This window comes from Entelurus aequoreus, linkage group LG27 (genome assembly GCF_033978785.1).
Source record: "Entelurus aequoreus isolate RoL-2023_Sb linkage group LG27, RoL_Eaeq_v1.1, whole genome shotgun sequence".
NCBI lineage: Eukaryota > Metazoa > Chordata > Actinopteri > Syngnathiformes > Syngnathidae > Entelurus > Entelurus aequoreus.
Genome location: NC_084757.1, coordinates 24,245,278 through 24,258,680, shown reverse-complemented (window position 1 = coordinate 24,258,680; position 13,403 = coordinate 24,245,278). Strand labels below are relative to the sequence as shown.

At 38.2% G+C, this 13,403-nt stretch overlaps 1 protein-coding gene across 1 annotated transcript; it reads left to right on the top strand.

Moving 5' to 3' along the window:
- Positions 1–2,034: 2,034 nt before the first annotated feature.
- rex1bd (required for excision 1-B domain containing) lies at positions 2,035–12,633 on the top strand. The gene is made up of 5 exons (XM_062038636.1): positions 2,035–2,169; positions 2,470–2,552; positions 4,362–4,566; positions 12,195–12,283; positions 12,383–12,633. Exons 1-5 carry the CDS (start codon positions 2,167–2,169, stop codon positions 12,453–12,455), a joined length of 453 nt encoding a protein of 150 aa, XP_061894620.1. The 5' UTR covers positions 2,035–2,166; the 3' UTR covers positions 12,456–12,633.
- Positions 12,634–13,403: the final 770 nt, after the last annotated feature.

The window sequence follows — 13,403 nt, the reverse complement described above, 5'->3', positions numbered from 1 at the left end:
CTTGAAAGAAAATGAAACAAATACGAGTATTGTTTATGTTATATGGAAGTTATGAATGCATATTATACATAAAACATAAACCAGTCAGCTGGCAGCCGGCATTGATTGGCTTTCAAAATAAAATGATTTAGCAGTTTGTGCGCTTTCACCTTCCCTCCGTCCCCATTACTAAAGCGAACTGCTATGTCACCAAAACGCCGTTCCTCAACCCGGCACCTCATTGTGTACACTTGCACTACCCAAAAAGAGGAACTCATAAGTAAAAGCCGCAAAAGCGACCTTTATTTTGAAGCCTATCCAAGTGACCATTCTCTTGACGTCATTTCCGGAGATTTTTTTCCCCGTAACACTTGAAAGCAAATTAAACAAATATGAGTATTGTTTATGTTATATGGAAGTTATGAATGAATCGTATACATATAACATGAACCAGTCAGCTGCTTTGTTTGGCCTTGTAAATTAAAATGAGTTACACGTTTGCGCGATTTTCACTTTCCAAAAAAGTGTGTCTCAAAGAATTAAATGCAACAAATGTGACCTTCATTTTATTCTGAACTAAAAATTTTTTTTACAACTAACTAGTATTGACAAAGGAAAACAAAAAAGCCATATTAACCTCACACGTAATTTTTTTTTAAACGATCACCATCAAAGAAAATATAAATGTATAGCCTGATTGTTTTATTTGCTTTTATTGTTGTGTTATCCTTTGCACATGTCATGTTCCTTCTTTTATTTTTATTTATTTATGTATTTTTTAAATGTATTTTATTTAATTCTTTGTGTGTGTTATATGTTATTCCTTAATGTTGATGTGTTACTTCTTGTTATTATATGAAAACACTTAAATATCATTATTGGAATTGTCTGTGTTTTACTGTTATTATAATAAAGTTTTGGGGGAAAAACTAAACAAAAAAACGAGTTGCCTGAAACATAAATAACGTTTGAATTGATAATGTATTTATGATAAGTAACATAGTATTTTAATAATAAGTTAAAATGGTCAATTATCCCCCAATCTGACTCTTCATTATCAAAAAAGTGCCTCTCAGAGAACTAAATATAATAAATGTGACCTTCATTTTATTCTGAACTAAAAAAAAATTTACAACTAACTAGTAATGACAAAGGAAAACAAAAAGGCCATATTAACCTCACACGTTCTAAAAAAAAATGTAAAAACGATCACCATCAAAGAAAATATAAATGTATAACCTGATAGTTTTATTTCCTTTTATTGTAGTGTTATCCCTTGCACATGTCATGTTCCTTCTTTTATTTGTATTTATTTATGTATTTTTAAAATGTATTTTCATTTTATTGTGTGCGTGTGTTATATGTTACTCCTTAATGTTTATGTGTTACTTCTTGTTATTATATGAAAACACTTAAATATCGTTATTGGAATTGTCTGTATTGTACTGTTATTAAAGTTAAGTTTTGGGGGAAACCCCACCCCCCAAAAACGAGTCGCCTGAAACAAAAATAACGTTTAAATTGGTAATATCCTTATGATAAGTAACATATTATTTTAATAATAAGTTAAAATGGTCAATTATCCCCTAATATGACTTCATTATCCCACAAATGTAAACACGATCACCATCAAAGAAAATATAAATGTATAGCATGATAGTTTTATTTGCTTTTATTGTTGTGTTATCCCTTGCACATGTCATGTTCCTTCTTTTATTTTTATTTATTTATGTATTTTTTAAATGTATTTTCATTAAATTTTTTGTATGTGTTATATGTTATTCCGTAACGTTTTAGTGTTACTTCTTGTTATTATATGAAAGCACTTGAATATCGTTATTGGAATTGTCTATATAAAGTTTTGGGCGAAAAAAACAAAAAAACGAGTCGCCTGAAACAAGAATAACGTTTATTCTTTATGATAAGTAACATAGTATTTGAATAATAAGTTAAAATGGTCAATTATCCCCCAATCTGACTTTTCATTATTAAAAAAGTGCGTCTCAAAGAAGTAAATACAACAAATGTGACCTTTATTTTGAAGCCTACCTAAGCGGCCATTCCCGTGACGTCATTTCCACGCCGGAACACGCGGAGGTAACCAAACGACTCGCCTGACACAAAATCAGCGTAGAAATGAATAATGTCTTTATGATAAGCAACGAAGTATTTTAATAAAAAGTCAAAATGGTAAGTACTTATACGAAATAACCTTTAAAAGCCGATGTTTACACGCTAAGTTAGGCTAACGCAGTGGTGTGTTGATTCCGTTCGTGTTAACTACAATGACAAGGAACTTTTCTGTCGAAACATGTGAAGGACGCACTTATTATAAACATGTTGTGAGGAAACATTAGGACACATTGTCTTTTAATGAGACATGACACAGCATATATAACAATTATTACCAAAGTTGCAGTGTGTAATTATTGCTGAGTATATTACGAGTTGTGTTGTAAAATAACATTTGGTTCTGACTCATCACTACAGGTGTCCACAGATTTGAAAGCCTTGATTCAGAGGTTTTACCAGCTTCAGTCGGAGCGCCTTGAGACATATCGACTCTTTGAGGAGTATGTGTGTCTACAATTATGTCCTATATACACTATATTGACAGAAGAATTAGGCCACCTGCCTTGACTCACATATGAACTTGAAGTGCCATCCCATTCCTAACCCATAGGGTTCAATATGATGTCGGTCCACCGTTTGCCGCTATTACAGCTTCAACTCTTCTGGGAAGGCTGTCCACAAGGTTGCGGAGTGTGTTTATAGGAATTTTCCACCATTCTTCCAAAAGCGCATTGGTGAGGTCACACACTGATGTTGGTCGAGAAGGCCTGGCTCTCAGTCTTCGTTCTAATTCATCCCAAAGGCATACTTGCCAACCTTGAGACCTCTGAATTCAGGAGATTGGGGGGGGGGTTGGGTGGTATCGGGGGTGTATATTTTAGCATCCCGGAAGAGTTAGGGCTGCAAGGGGTTCTGGGTATTTGTTCTGTTGTGTTAATGTTGTGGTACGGTGCGGATGTTCTCCCGAAATGTGTTTGTCATTCTTGTTTGGTGTGGGTTCACAGTGTGGCGCATATTTGTAACAGTTTTAAAGTTGTTTATACGGCTACCCTCAGTGTGACCTGTATGGCTGTTGATGAAGTATGTCTTACGTGTGTCTGCAAAAGCCGCATACAACATGTAACTGGGCCGGCACGCTGTTTGTATGGTGAAAAAGCGGACGCCAAAGGCAGTGCCATCACGGCACGCCCCCAATATTGTTGTACGGGTGAAAGTCGGGAGAATGGTTGTCCCGGGAGATTTTCGGGAGGGGCAATGAAATACGGGAGTCTCCCGGAAAAATCGGGAGGGTTGGCAAGTATGCCCAAAGGTGTTCTATCGGGTAAAGGTCAGGACTCTGTGCAGGCCAGTCAAGTCATCCATGTCTTTATGGACCTCGCTTTGTGCACTGGTGTACAGTCATGTTGGAAGAGGAAGGGGCCCGCTCCAAACTGTTCCCATAAGGTTGGGAGCATGGAATTGTCCAAAATGTTTTGGTATCCTGGAGCATTGAAAGTTACTTTCACTGGAACTAAGGGGCCAAGCCCAACTCCTGAAAAACAACCCCACACTATAATTCCTCCTCCACCACATTTCACACTCGGCTCAATGCAGTCCAAAATTTAGCGTTCTCCTGGCAACCTCCAAACCCAGACTCGTCCATCAGATTGCCAGATGGAAATGCGTGATTCATCACTCCAGAGAACACGTCTCCACTGCTCTAGAGTCCAGTGGCGACGTGCTTTACACCACTGCACCCGACACTTTGCATCGGACTTGGTGATGTATGGCTTAGATGAAGCTGCTCGGCCATGGAAACCCATTCCATGAAGCTCTCTGCGTACTGTACGTGGGCTAGTTGGAAGGTCACATGAAGTTTGGAGGTCTGTAGCAACTGACAGTGCAAAGAGGTCGCCCACTTTTTGCACGATGCGCTTCAGCATCCGCTGACCCCTCTCTGTCAGTTTACGTGGCCTACCACTTGGTGGCTGAGTTGCTGTTGTTCCCAAACTCTTCCATTTTCTTATAATAAAGTCGACAGTTGACTTTGGAATATTTAAGAGCGAGGAAATTTCACGACTGGATTTGTTGCACAGGTGGCATCGTATTACAGTTCCACGCTGGAAATCACTGAGAGCGGCCGATTCTTTCACAAATGTTTTAGAAACAGTCTCCATGCCTAAGTGCTTGATTTTATACACCTGTGGCAAGGCCAAGTGATTAGGAAACATGATTCTGATCATTTGGATGGCTGGCCAAATACTTTTGGCAATATAGTGTATGTACTCCTATGTTGCTTTAGTAACATTTCCTTTTTGTCTTCCTTCCAGGGGACACGAGGCCTACCTGAGGACGGGCCCCCAGTATGACTTCGAGCACTACAAGCAGCTGGTCCATGAGATAACGCAGGCCTTCGGCGGCATCTCCAAAGAGGTGCTGGACATCAAGGAGAAGTTCCACCAGCAGTTAGACCGGCCCGACCTTTCGGAGCACGTCGAGAAGCTGCAGTGCAAAGAGAAGCAGAAACTCGAACTGGTAAATATTGAAATCTGTTAAAAAAAAAAAATATTGGCTTTAAATTTCACAAATTTGAGTTATTAAAATTTTAACTGAGTTGTACATAATTTTCAAAGGGAACTACAGTTTTTTTTATTTTGCCTATCGTTCACAGTCTTTATGTAAGACAAGCACACATGCACACAAAATGTTTCTTTTTTTATGCATTCTAACTAGTAAATAAATGCGAGCAAATGTCATCTTACAATCAAGTCAATGGAATTTGCTCTATTCTGCTTAGAAAGCGTCTAAGAAATATCCAAACACCTCCATTTACATTTTATATACCATATTTTTCGGACTATAAGTCGCAGTTTTTTTCATAGTTTGGCCGGGGGTGCGACTTATACTCAGGAGCGACTAATGTGTGAAATTATTAACACATTACCGCAGCGATTCTCAAATTGTGGGGCGCGCCCCACTGGTGGGGAATAGAGACATGACAGGTGGGGCGCGAGGAACGGGAGGAAATTTCACTTTAATTTAAAAAAAAAAAATTATATTCTTATATTTTTTTTTTTACTATGCTTTCATTTTCTATACACACTGTAAATCACTTTGTGATTCTGTCTGTGAAATCCGCTACATAAATAAATGTAAATTACTTATTTTTCCTGTAGGCTTTAAATTGCTAGGTAGGAGCGAAAGTTTGACAGACATAGCAACAGTAACTAAAGGGGGCGGGGCTAAGCGGAACAAACTTGCTACCCATCCGCGCTAAACATCCACTCATCGGGCAGAGAGCTGTGTCCATTCTTCTCCCCTTTGCCACATCTTATCTGTGTGAGATAGACTTTTCAGCTGTTGCTTCACTCAAAACGAAGTACAGGTCTCAGCTGAACATTGAGCATGACTTAAGAGTGGCAGTGTCAAGCCTGCAACCCCGATTTGAAAAGCTGTGCAGTGCAAAACAGGCTCATTGCAGCCACTAATGCTGAAGTACTGTAAAACTCATGTTCACTTGCCCTGTCTTGCCAAATGCATAGCTCCTCCTTTTTTTTTTTTGCAAAGATTGCAAAGTGGCACTTTTATTTATTATTGAACTTGATGCAAGTTATTTGATTTATTATTGAACTTGATGCAAGTTATAACACTTTTATTTGATTTATTATTGAACTTGATGCAAGTTATAACACTTTTATTTGATTTATTATTGAACTTGATGCAAGTTATAACACTTTTTTTGATTTACTATTGAACTTGATGCAAGTTATAACACTTGTGTTTTATTTATTATTGAACTTGATGTAAGTTATTTTATTTATTATTGAACTTGATGCAAGTGATGCCACAGCTGCACAGTTATTTTATTTATTATTGAACTTGATGTTATTTTATGTTATTGAGTTTGAATGTATACAACTTGATATTACTTGATGTTCAATACATTTGAAAATGTTAAGCTTGGCATTAGCGTTCTGTTGGGGCCATTGGGGCAGGTGGGGCTTGAAAACTCCCCCTTGTCCAAAGTGGGGGATGACAAAAAAAGTTTGAGAACCACTGCATTACCGTAAAATATCAAATAATATTATTTAGCTCATTCACGTAAGAGACTAGACGTATAAGATTTCATGGGATTTAGCGATTAGGAGTGACAACATTGTTTGGTAAACGTATAGCATGTTCTATATGTTATAGTTATTTGAATGACTCTTACCATAATATGTTACGTTAACATACCAGGCACGTTCTCAGTTGGTTATTTATGACTCATATAACGTACACTTATTCAGCCTGTTGTTCACTATTCTTTATTTATTTTAAATTGCCTTTCAAATGTCTATTCTTGGTGTTGGGTTTTATCAAAAAAATTTCCCCAAAAAATGCGACTTATACTCCAGTGCGACTTATATATGTTTTTTCCTTTCTTTATTATGCATTTTCGGCCGGTGCGACTTATACTCCGGAGCGACTTATACTCCGAAAAATACGGTACATCAGGCCTGGGCAATTATTTTGACTAGGGGCCAAATTTAGAGAAAAAAATGTGTCTGGGGGCCGGTATATCTATTTTTAGGAACACTAATACAAAACCTCACAATAATGTCTGATTGAGTGCTAAAAACCTTACGACAGACCGCCTTAAAAAACAGAATGGAATTTTTTTAGTGAATGAGACACCCAGAATGTACATGACAATAAAGAATGTGGGTTTTACAATATTAACTATCAACGATAAAACACTGAATATTGACAACATATGAACGTCACACCCCCTCTCGATTGACATATTTTACAATCAAGCAAAATGCAACAAACACAGCGAAATATGAACGCCAAGGGTAACAAAAAAACAAACACCTACAATCTGATATATCTAATATAACTAAGCTTTCGAACTTTGTTGTAAAAATCTCCTTCCGGGTCTGTCCCTGACACCCGCATTTCAGGCTGGCCGCTCTGGGAACACTCTGTGGAAACGCTCCCCACCCACACTGCTTGGTGCCTCGTCTGAGCTGCTGTGACTTAGATTACCATAGTAACTAGTATATCCTGCAAAAGCGCATATTCCAACCATTGAAATACTTTGTATAGTTCAAAACTTACGGTCATTTGAAAACATCACTGCACATCATAATGGCAGCTACAGTTTCCATCTTAAAGATCTAAAATAATTATTTGGGAATGTCCGGTTGGCCAGACTGAAAAGCTTAAAGGGCCTTAATTCACCCAGGTCTGATATACATGATGTAAGTATATGTGTAATGGAGTAACAAGCACATTCATATTAACATGTAATATTTACATATTTTAATCATTTTAAGCATACGGCGGCGCATTATAATAACAAACGCATCACAACGTTCTCTTTTCCCTTCAACATCTGTTTTGTACCCACTGCAGATTTCATGAGAACCAACAAACATAATTAAACATCACTTACTGTACAATGTCTGCTCTCACTGGGATGACGGCTGATAGGATGTTGATGTATTCCAATTTAGATGAAGACTGACTTATGATCCTTGCGGGAAAAATAGAGTGGAACCAAGCGTCTTTTCTGGTCTTTTTCGCCATTTCCCGTTTTAAGTTGGATGTCAAAGTTGACCAACTTCTCGGTTTATGTCCACATCATCTTTCTATCAATATGAGAGGTATGATTTATAATCTAGAATTAACTTTCACGAGCGCTACGGCGAGAAAGCAGCTCACCAGCTCATGACATTAATACAGCAGCCTAAAGTAGTTACCTCTCTCTGATCACGGCGCCGCTAAAAGCATTTCCTTAACGTTAGCACTTGTAATAACAATATCGCTAACACTTTGTTAATGTTCAGATCACAAAATGTAAATAGAATATAGGTGGTGGTTTTTGGATGGTTATTTATTGGGTTTAATGGTTGAAATTAAATGGTAAATGGGTTATACTTGTGTAGCGTTTGTCTACCTAAATTGACGCAATGACATCATGGCTCCATTGTAATCAGACTTTTATTTACATTTATTCACGAGTTTGAATGCATTAAAAAATGATATGTGTTGTTGTCTCTCATAAGGATTGTGAATTTAAGGTAACATGTCAAAAAAGTGCAGTTCCCTTTCAATAGTGGTGGTTTTACATCTTGATGCAATTCTAAAATTTCACCCCAAGAGGGCAGCAGTATTCAAAACATCCTACATTTTTTGGGGGTAGCGTGGATCGGCTGGTAGAGCGGCTGTGCCAGCCACTTGAGGGTTCCAGGTTCGATCCCTGCTTCCTAGTCACTGCCGTTGTGTCCTTGGGCAAGACACTTTACCCAGTGCCACCCAGACTGGTTTAAATGTAGCTTAAAGTTGTAAATAATGGGTTTCACTGTGTAAGGCGCCTTGAGTCTCTAGAGAAAAGCGCTATGTAAATATGATTTAAATTCAATACATTTAAAAAAAAATAAATTGTAATACTTCATACCAGGGGTGTGCGTTTCACATAATTAAAAATATGAGGGCACCACTTTGCTATTTTAATACTTTTTTTTAAGAAGGCTGAAATGTATATATACATTTATATTAGGGATGACAACATTAATGCGTAAATGCATGTGATTAATGGAAAAAAATATTGCGTTGTCATAAATGAATCAAGATTAATCACACTATTTGTTATGACCGCATGTTTTCTCTGAAGTTGGCGCCTGTTGTTACACGGTGCAAAGATGAGTGACAGGAGGCGACCAATTTCACCTCAAAACACACTCTGATGGAACTTGAGATAAAACTGAGGTAATTTGTCGGCATTGCAGCGACAAACTTCCTCATCGGCGCACAACAAGTTTAAAATAGCATCTTAAAGCAAAGCTTGTATTTGAGATGAATGCTACATCGACACCAACTTGACCCAGCGGAGGACGGCAAACAACTTCAACACTGGTGGAGTTTACCCGCGTCAATGTTTTCAACAAAAGTAGCACAGGTAAGCTAAACATGGCTTTCGCTAAATGGACAGCCAGCGCATGCAAGGTAGTTAACATCTGTGAAGACAAGAAGATGTCATTAAAAACACCATCACTGATAGCATTGCAGCAAATCAAGAGCTCAACACTGTCATCTGAAAAGGTAAATAAGCTTGTTTGTTAAAAAAAGAGTAATTGCAGAAATAAGTGGTGCACTATGTCAAGTTGTTTACGGGTGTGTTTACTATCTGTACCTTGTCAGTTATTTTATTGCAAATACTTTGAAAATGTGCACTTGTTTCTTCTTACTACACTTATTGTCTCCAGGTTTTGAGCAAATTAATTAGTGGCAGTTCAGTAAAACATTTTCACAAGAAAATTGTATTTGTGTCCAAATATTGTGGTCTTTTCTGAAGAAATTTTTTTTAGCGAGTAAATAACCTGTGATTAATCAAGATTAATCACAATTCAAGGGCGTGATTAATCTGATTAAAATAATTCATCACTTTACAGCCCTAGTTTAGATATTAGGGCAGTCACAAATAACGAGTTAACTCGTGATTAATCACAAAAAAGTGGAGCTTTTGAAAATATTTCATTATCATTTATACAGAAGAATCTGTTTAAATCGAGAATGGATCCTGAATCAAAACCTCAGAGCAAGGATCAAATTGTTGTAAGATTCACATTCCAAATATGTGATAAATATATTATTTTACACACACGTTCTAGTCATCCTTTCATCCATCCATTTTCTACCACTTGTCTTTCTCAGGATCGCGGGGGTGCTGGAGCCTATCCCAGCATCAAATTAAATAGTGGTAATGTCTTATTTTGTGAATTGTACAACATTTTATTGGTAGAAAATATTCACATTGACAAAGTTTCAAAAACTATTAATTACAACATTTGCAGCTGGGATAGGCTCACGCGCCCCCATGACCCCGTAAGGGTCAAGCGGTAGAAAATGGATGGAAAAACCAGTGAAGTTGATAAATAAATGACAACAGAATACAATGATCATGTTCGAACATAGAAACGTAATTTTCTTTTGCAAATAATCATTAACTTAGAATTTAATGGCAGCAACACAAGTTGGCACAGGGGCATTTTTACCACTGTGTTACATGGCCTTTCCTTTTAACAACACTCAGTAAACATTTGGGAACTGTGGAGACCAATTTTTGAAGCTTTTCAGGTGGAATTCTTTCCCATTTTTGCTTGATGTATAGTTTAAATTGTTCAACAGTCCGGGGTCTCCGTTGTGGTATTTTAGGCTTCATAATGCGCCACACATTTTCAATGGGAGACAGGTCTGGACTACAGGCAGGCCAGTCTAGTACCCGCACTCTTTTACTATGAACCCACGCTGTTGTAACACGTGGCTTGGCATTGTAAGCAGGGACATCCATGATAACGTTGCTTGGATGGCAACATGTGTTGCTCCAAAACCTGTATGTACCTTTCAGCATCAATGGTGCCTTCACAGATGTGTAAGTTACCCATGACGTGGGCACTAATACACCCCCATACAATCACAGATGCTGGCTTTTGAACTTTGCGCCTATAACAATCCGGATGGTTCTTTTCCTCTTTGGTCTGAAGGACACGACGTCCACAGTTTCCAAAAACAATTTGAAATGTGGACTCGTCAGACCACAGAACACTTTTCCACTTTGCATCAGTCCATCTTAGATGAGCTCGGGCCCAGCGAAGCCGGCAGCGTTTCTGGGTGTTGTTGATAAATGGCTTTGGATTTGCATAGTAAAGTTTTAACTTGCACTTACAGATGTAGCGACAAACTAGTTACTGACAGTGGTTTTCTGAAGTGTACCTGAGCCCATGTGGTGATATCCTTTACACACTGCTGTCTCTCTTTGATGCAGTACCACCTGAAGGATCGAAGGTCTGTAATATCATCGCCTACGTGCAGTGATTTCTCCAGATTCTGAACCTTTTGATGATATTACGGACCGCAGATGATGAAATCCCTAAATTGCTTGCAATAGCTCGTTGAAAAATGTTGTTCTTAAACTGTTCGACAATTTGCTCACGCATTTGTTCACAAAGTGGTGACCCTCGCCCCATCTTTGTTTGTGAACAACTGAGCATTTCATGGAAGCTGCTTTTATACCCAATCATGGCACCCACCTGTTCCCAATTAGCCTGTTCACCTGTGGGATGTTCCAAATAAGTGTTTGATGAGCATTCCTCAACTTCTTTTTTGCCACTCGTGCCAGCTTTTTTAAATATGTTGCAGGCATCAAATTCCAAATGAGCTAATATAAAATAAAGTTTTCCTGTTCGAACGTTAAATATCTTGTCTTTGCAGTCTATTCAATTGAATATAGGGTGAAAAGGATTTGCAAATCATTGTATTCTGTTTTCATTTACGATTTACACAACATGCCAACTTCACTGGTTTTGGGGTTTGTACTTGGTATTTATCTAGAGTTAAAATATGATCAACATGCGTATAAAGCTTCATGCGAGACAAATCGATATCCAATACAATTAAATCCCAATGAATGAGGAGCTTTTGGAATATGAGAGTTTAAACAGTGTATCCCACAGAACGGCAGTCTATTGGTGGTGGTGGTGATGGTGGGCGGTCTCATCGTCCAATTTGCATAATTTTCCATGACGTGGGTGCATGTAATTGTAAGGAATGCTGTCGAAGGGAGGAGGTGACACTAAGAGCCTGATTTACTATATAAACGCCACGCGGTAATCCCCTTGTGCAAGCAATAAGATTGCATGTAGGCATATGGCGTGTGATTTACTAAGACTGCGTCTGCAACTGAAAAGTGTAAATGTAAATGAGAATTTTGCGTGACACTCATTCCTGTTATCATGCTCCTACATGTGGTGTTTTGCTATGTCTTCAACAAAGCAGAAGACATGTACCACTTTGTATGGGCATTTTAGCAGTAGTCGAGCAGTGCATTTACATATACATTTTTTTCTTCTTAACTGCTTAAGGTACATGGGAGGGAGGCAAGATGGAGTTGCCTGTGAATGATTTTGGATAGGGGAGCAGCCGACAGCACCACCTAAGGGGTCTGAAGAATTGTTAAATATAGCTAGCTTGGCAACACTGATCCCTCCTGCTATATCTCCTTATTCTTTGGTAGACCATGTGCACAGGCAAAGCATTTGGTACAAAACTTGATTACATTTTCATTCAGGTGAAAAAGCTTCTTAAAGTTCTCTTCCTTTGCATCGGATGTGGTTTAGATAGCCCAGCTGCAGCTGGCTAGGCAGCATGCTCAGGACCACCCTGAAGACGACGCCTGTCAAGAGAGAATACACCATCTCAAACACGAGTAAGAACGACAAATATGTTGTGTATCCCTAAGAAAACTGCAGTTTTTAAGATGGTGGACTGATGTGTAACAATAAGCATCTTCCTCCTCACCACCCAGGATCATCAAGATTAAGGAAGCGCTGAGCGACGTCATGCAGGACTTTAAGTACGACTCTGAGGAGATTGATTGACGCCCAGACTTCCTCTTTGGACAGCATAGCTGCATGTATTGATCCTCCTCTGGCTCCGCCCACCTTTCTGCTGCAGTCTTACTCCAAACAAGCCTTTCTTTTTATGGATTGTGTGTTTTTTTTGTTTTGTGCATTCATATGTAAATATTTTTAGCATAAACTTGTCAAACCCAATGAATTGAATCTTCTTCATTGTTTTTATTAAGTTTAGCAAAAAGAGTTAATCAGTGTTACTATTAGGATTGGGCATATGTATGTATGTGTGTGTGTGTGTGTGTGTGTATATATATATATATATATATATATGTGTGTGTGTGTGTGTGTGTGTGCATATACTGTATATGTATATATATATATGTGTGTGTATATATATATATATGTGTGTGTGTGTGTGTGTATGTATGTGTGTATATGTATATACAGTATATGTATGTGTGTGTGTGTGTATATATATATATATATATATATGTGTGTGTATATGTATGTATGTATGTGTGTATATATATACATATGTATGTATGTATATGTATATATACAGTATATCTCCCTCTTCAGCCTATTTCACTCCACTGCAGGAGGAAGGCCTCTTCACCAATTTTCCATTTAGTTTTATCTTGAGATTCCCTGCCAAGCAATGCCACTCTGTTCTGTTAACTCATCCCTCCATCTTTGTCTCCCTCTTTTTCTGATTAGATGTCTAGGAGTCCATTCTGTTGTCTTGTGTGCCCATCTGCTGTCATACCTCCTGGCTCGGTGTCCTGCCCATCTCCAATTTTTAGATTTAATGGTCAACATAATATCCTGCACTCCTGGTTTCTGTCTTAGGTCTGTATTTAACTCTGTCCTCCTTTGTTACGCCTTATCATGATTTTTTCTGTAGGAGAGAACAGCTATGATAGACTGGTCAAATACCTGCCTCTTCCTGTAGCTGAGAGACCCAAACTTCAC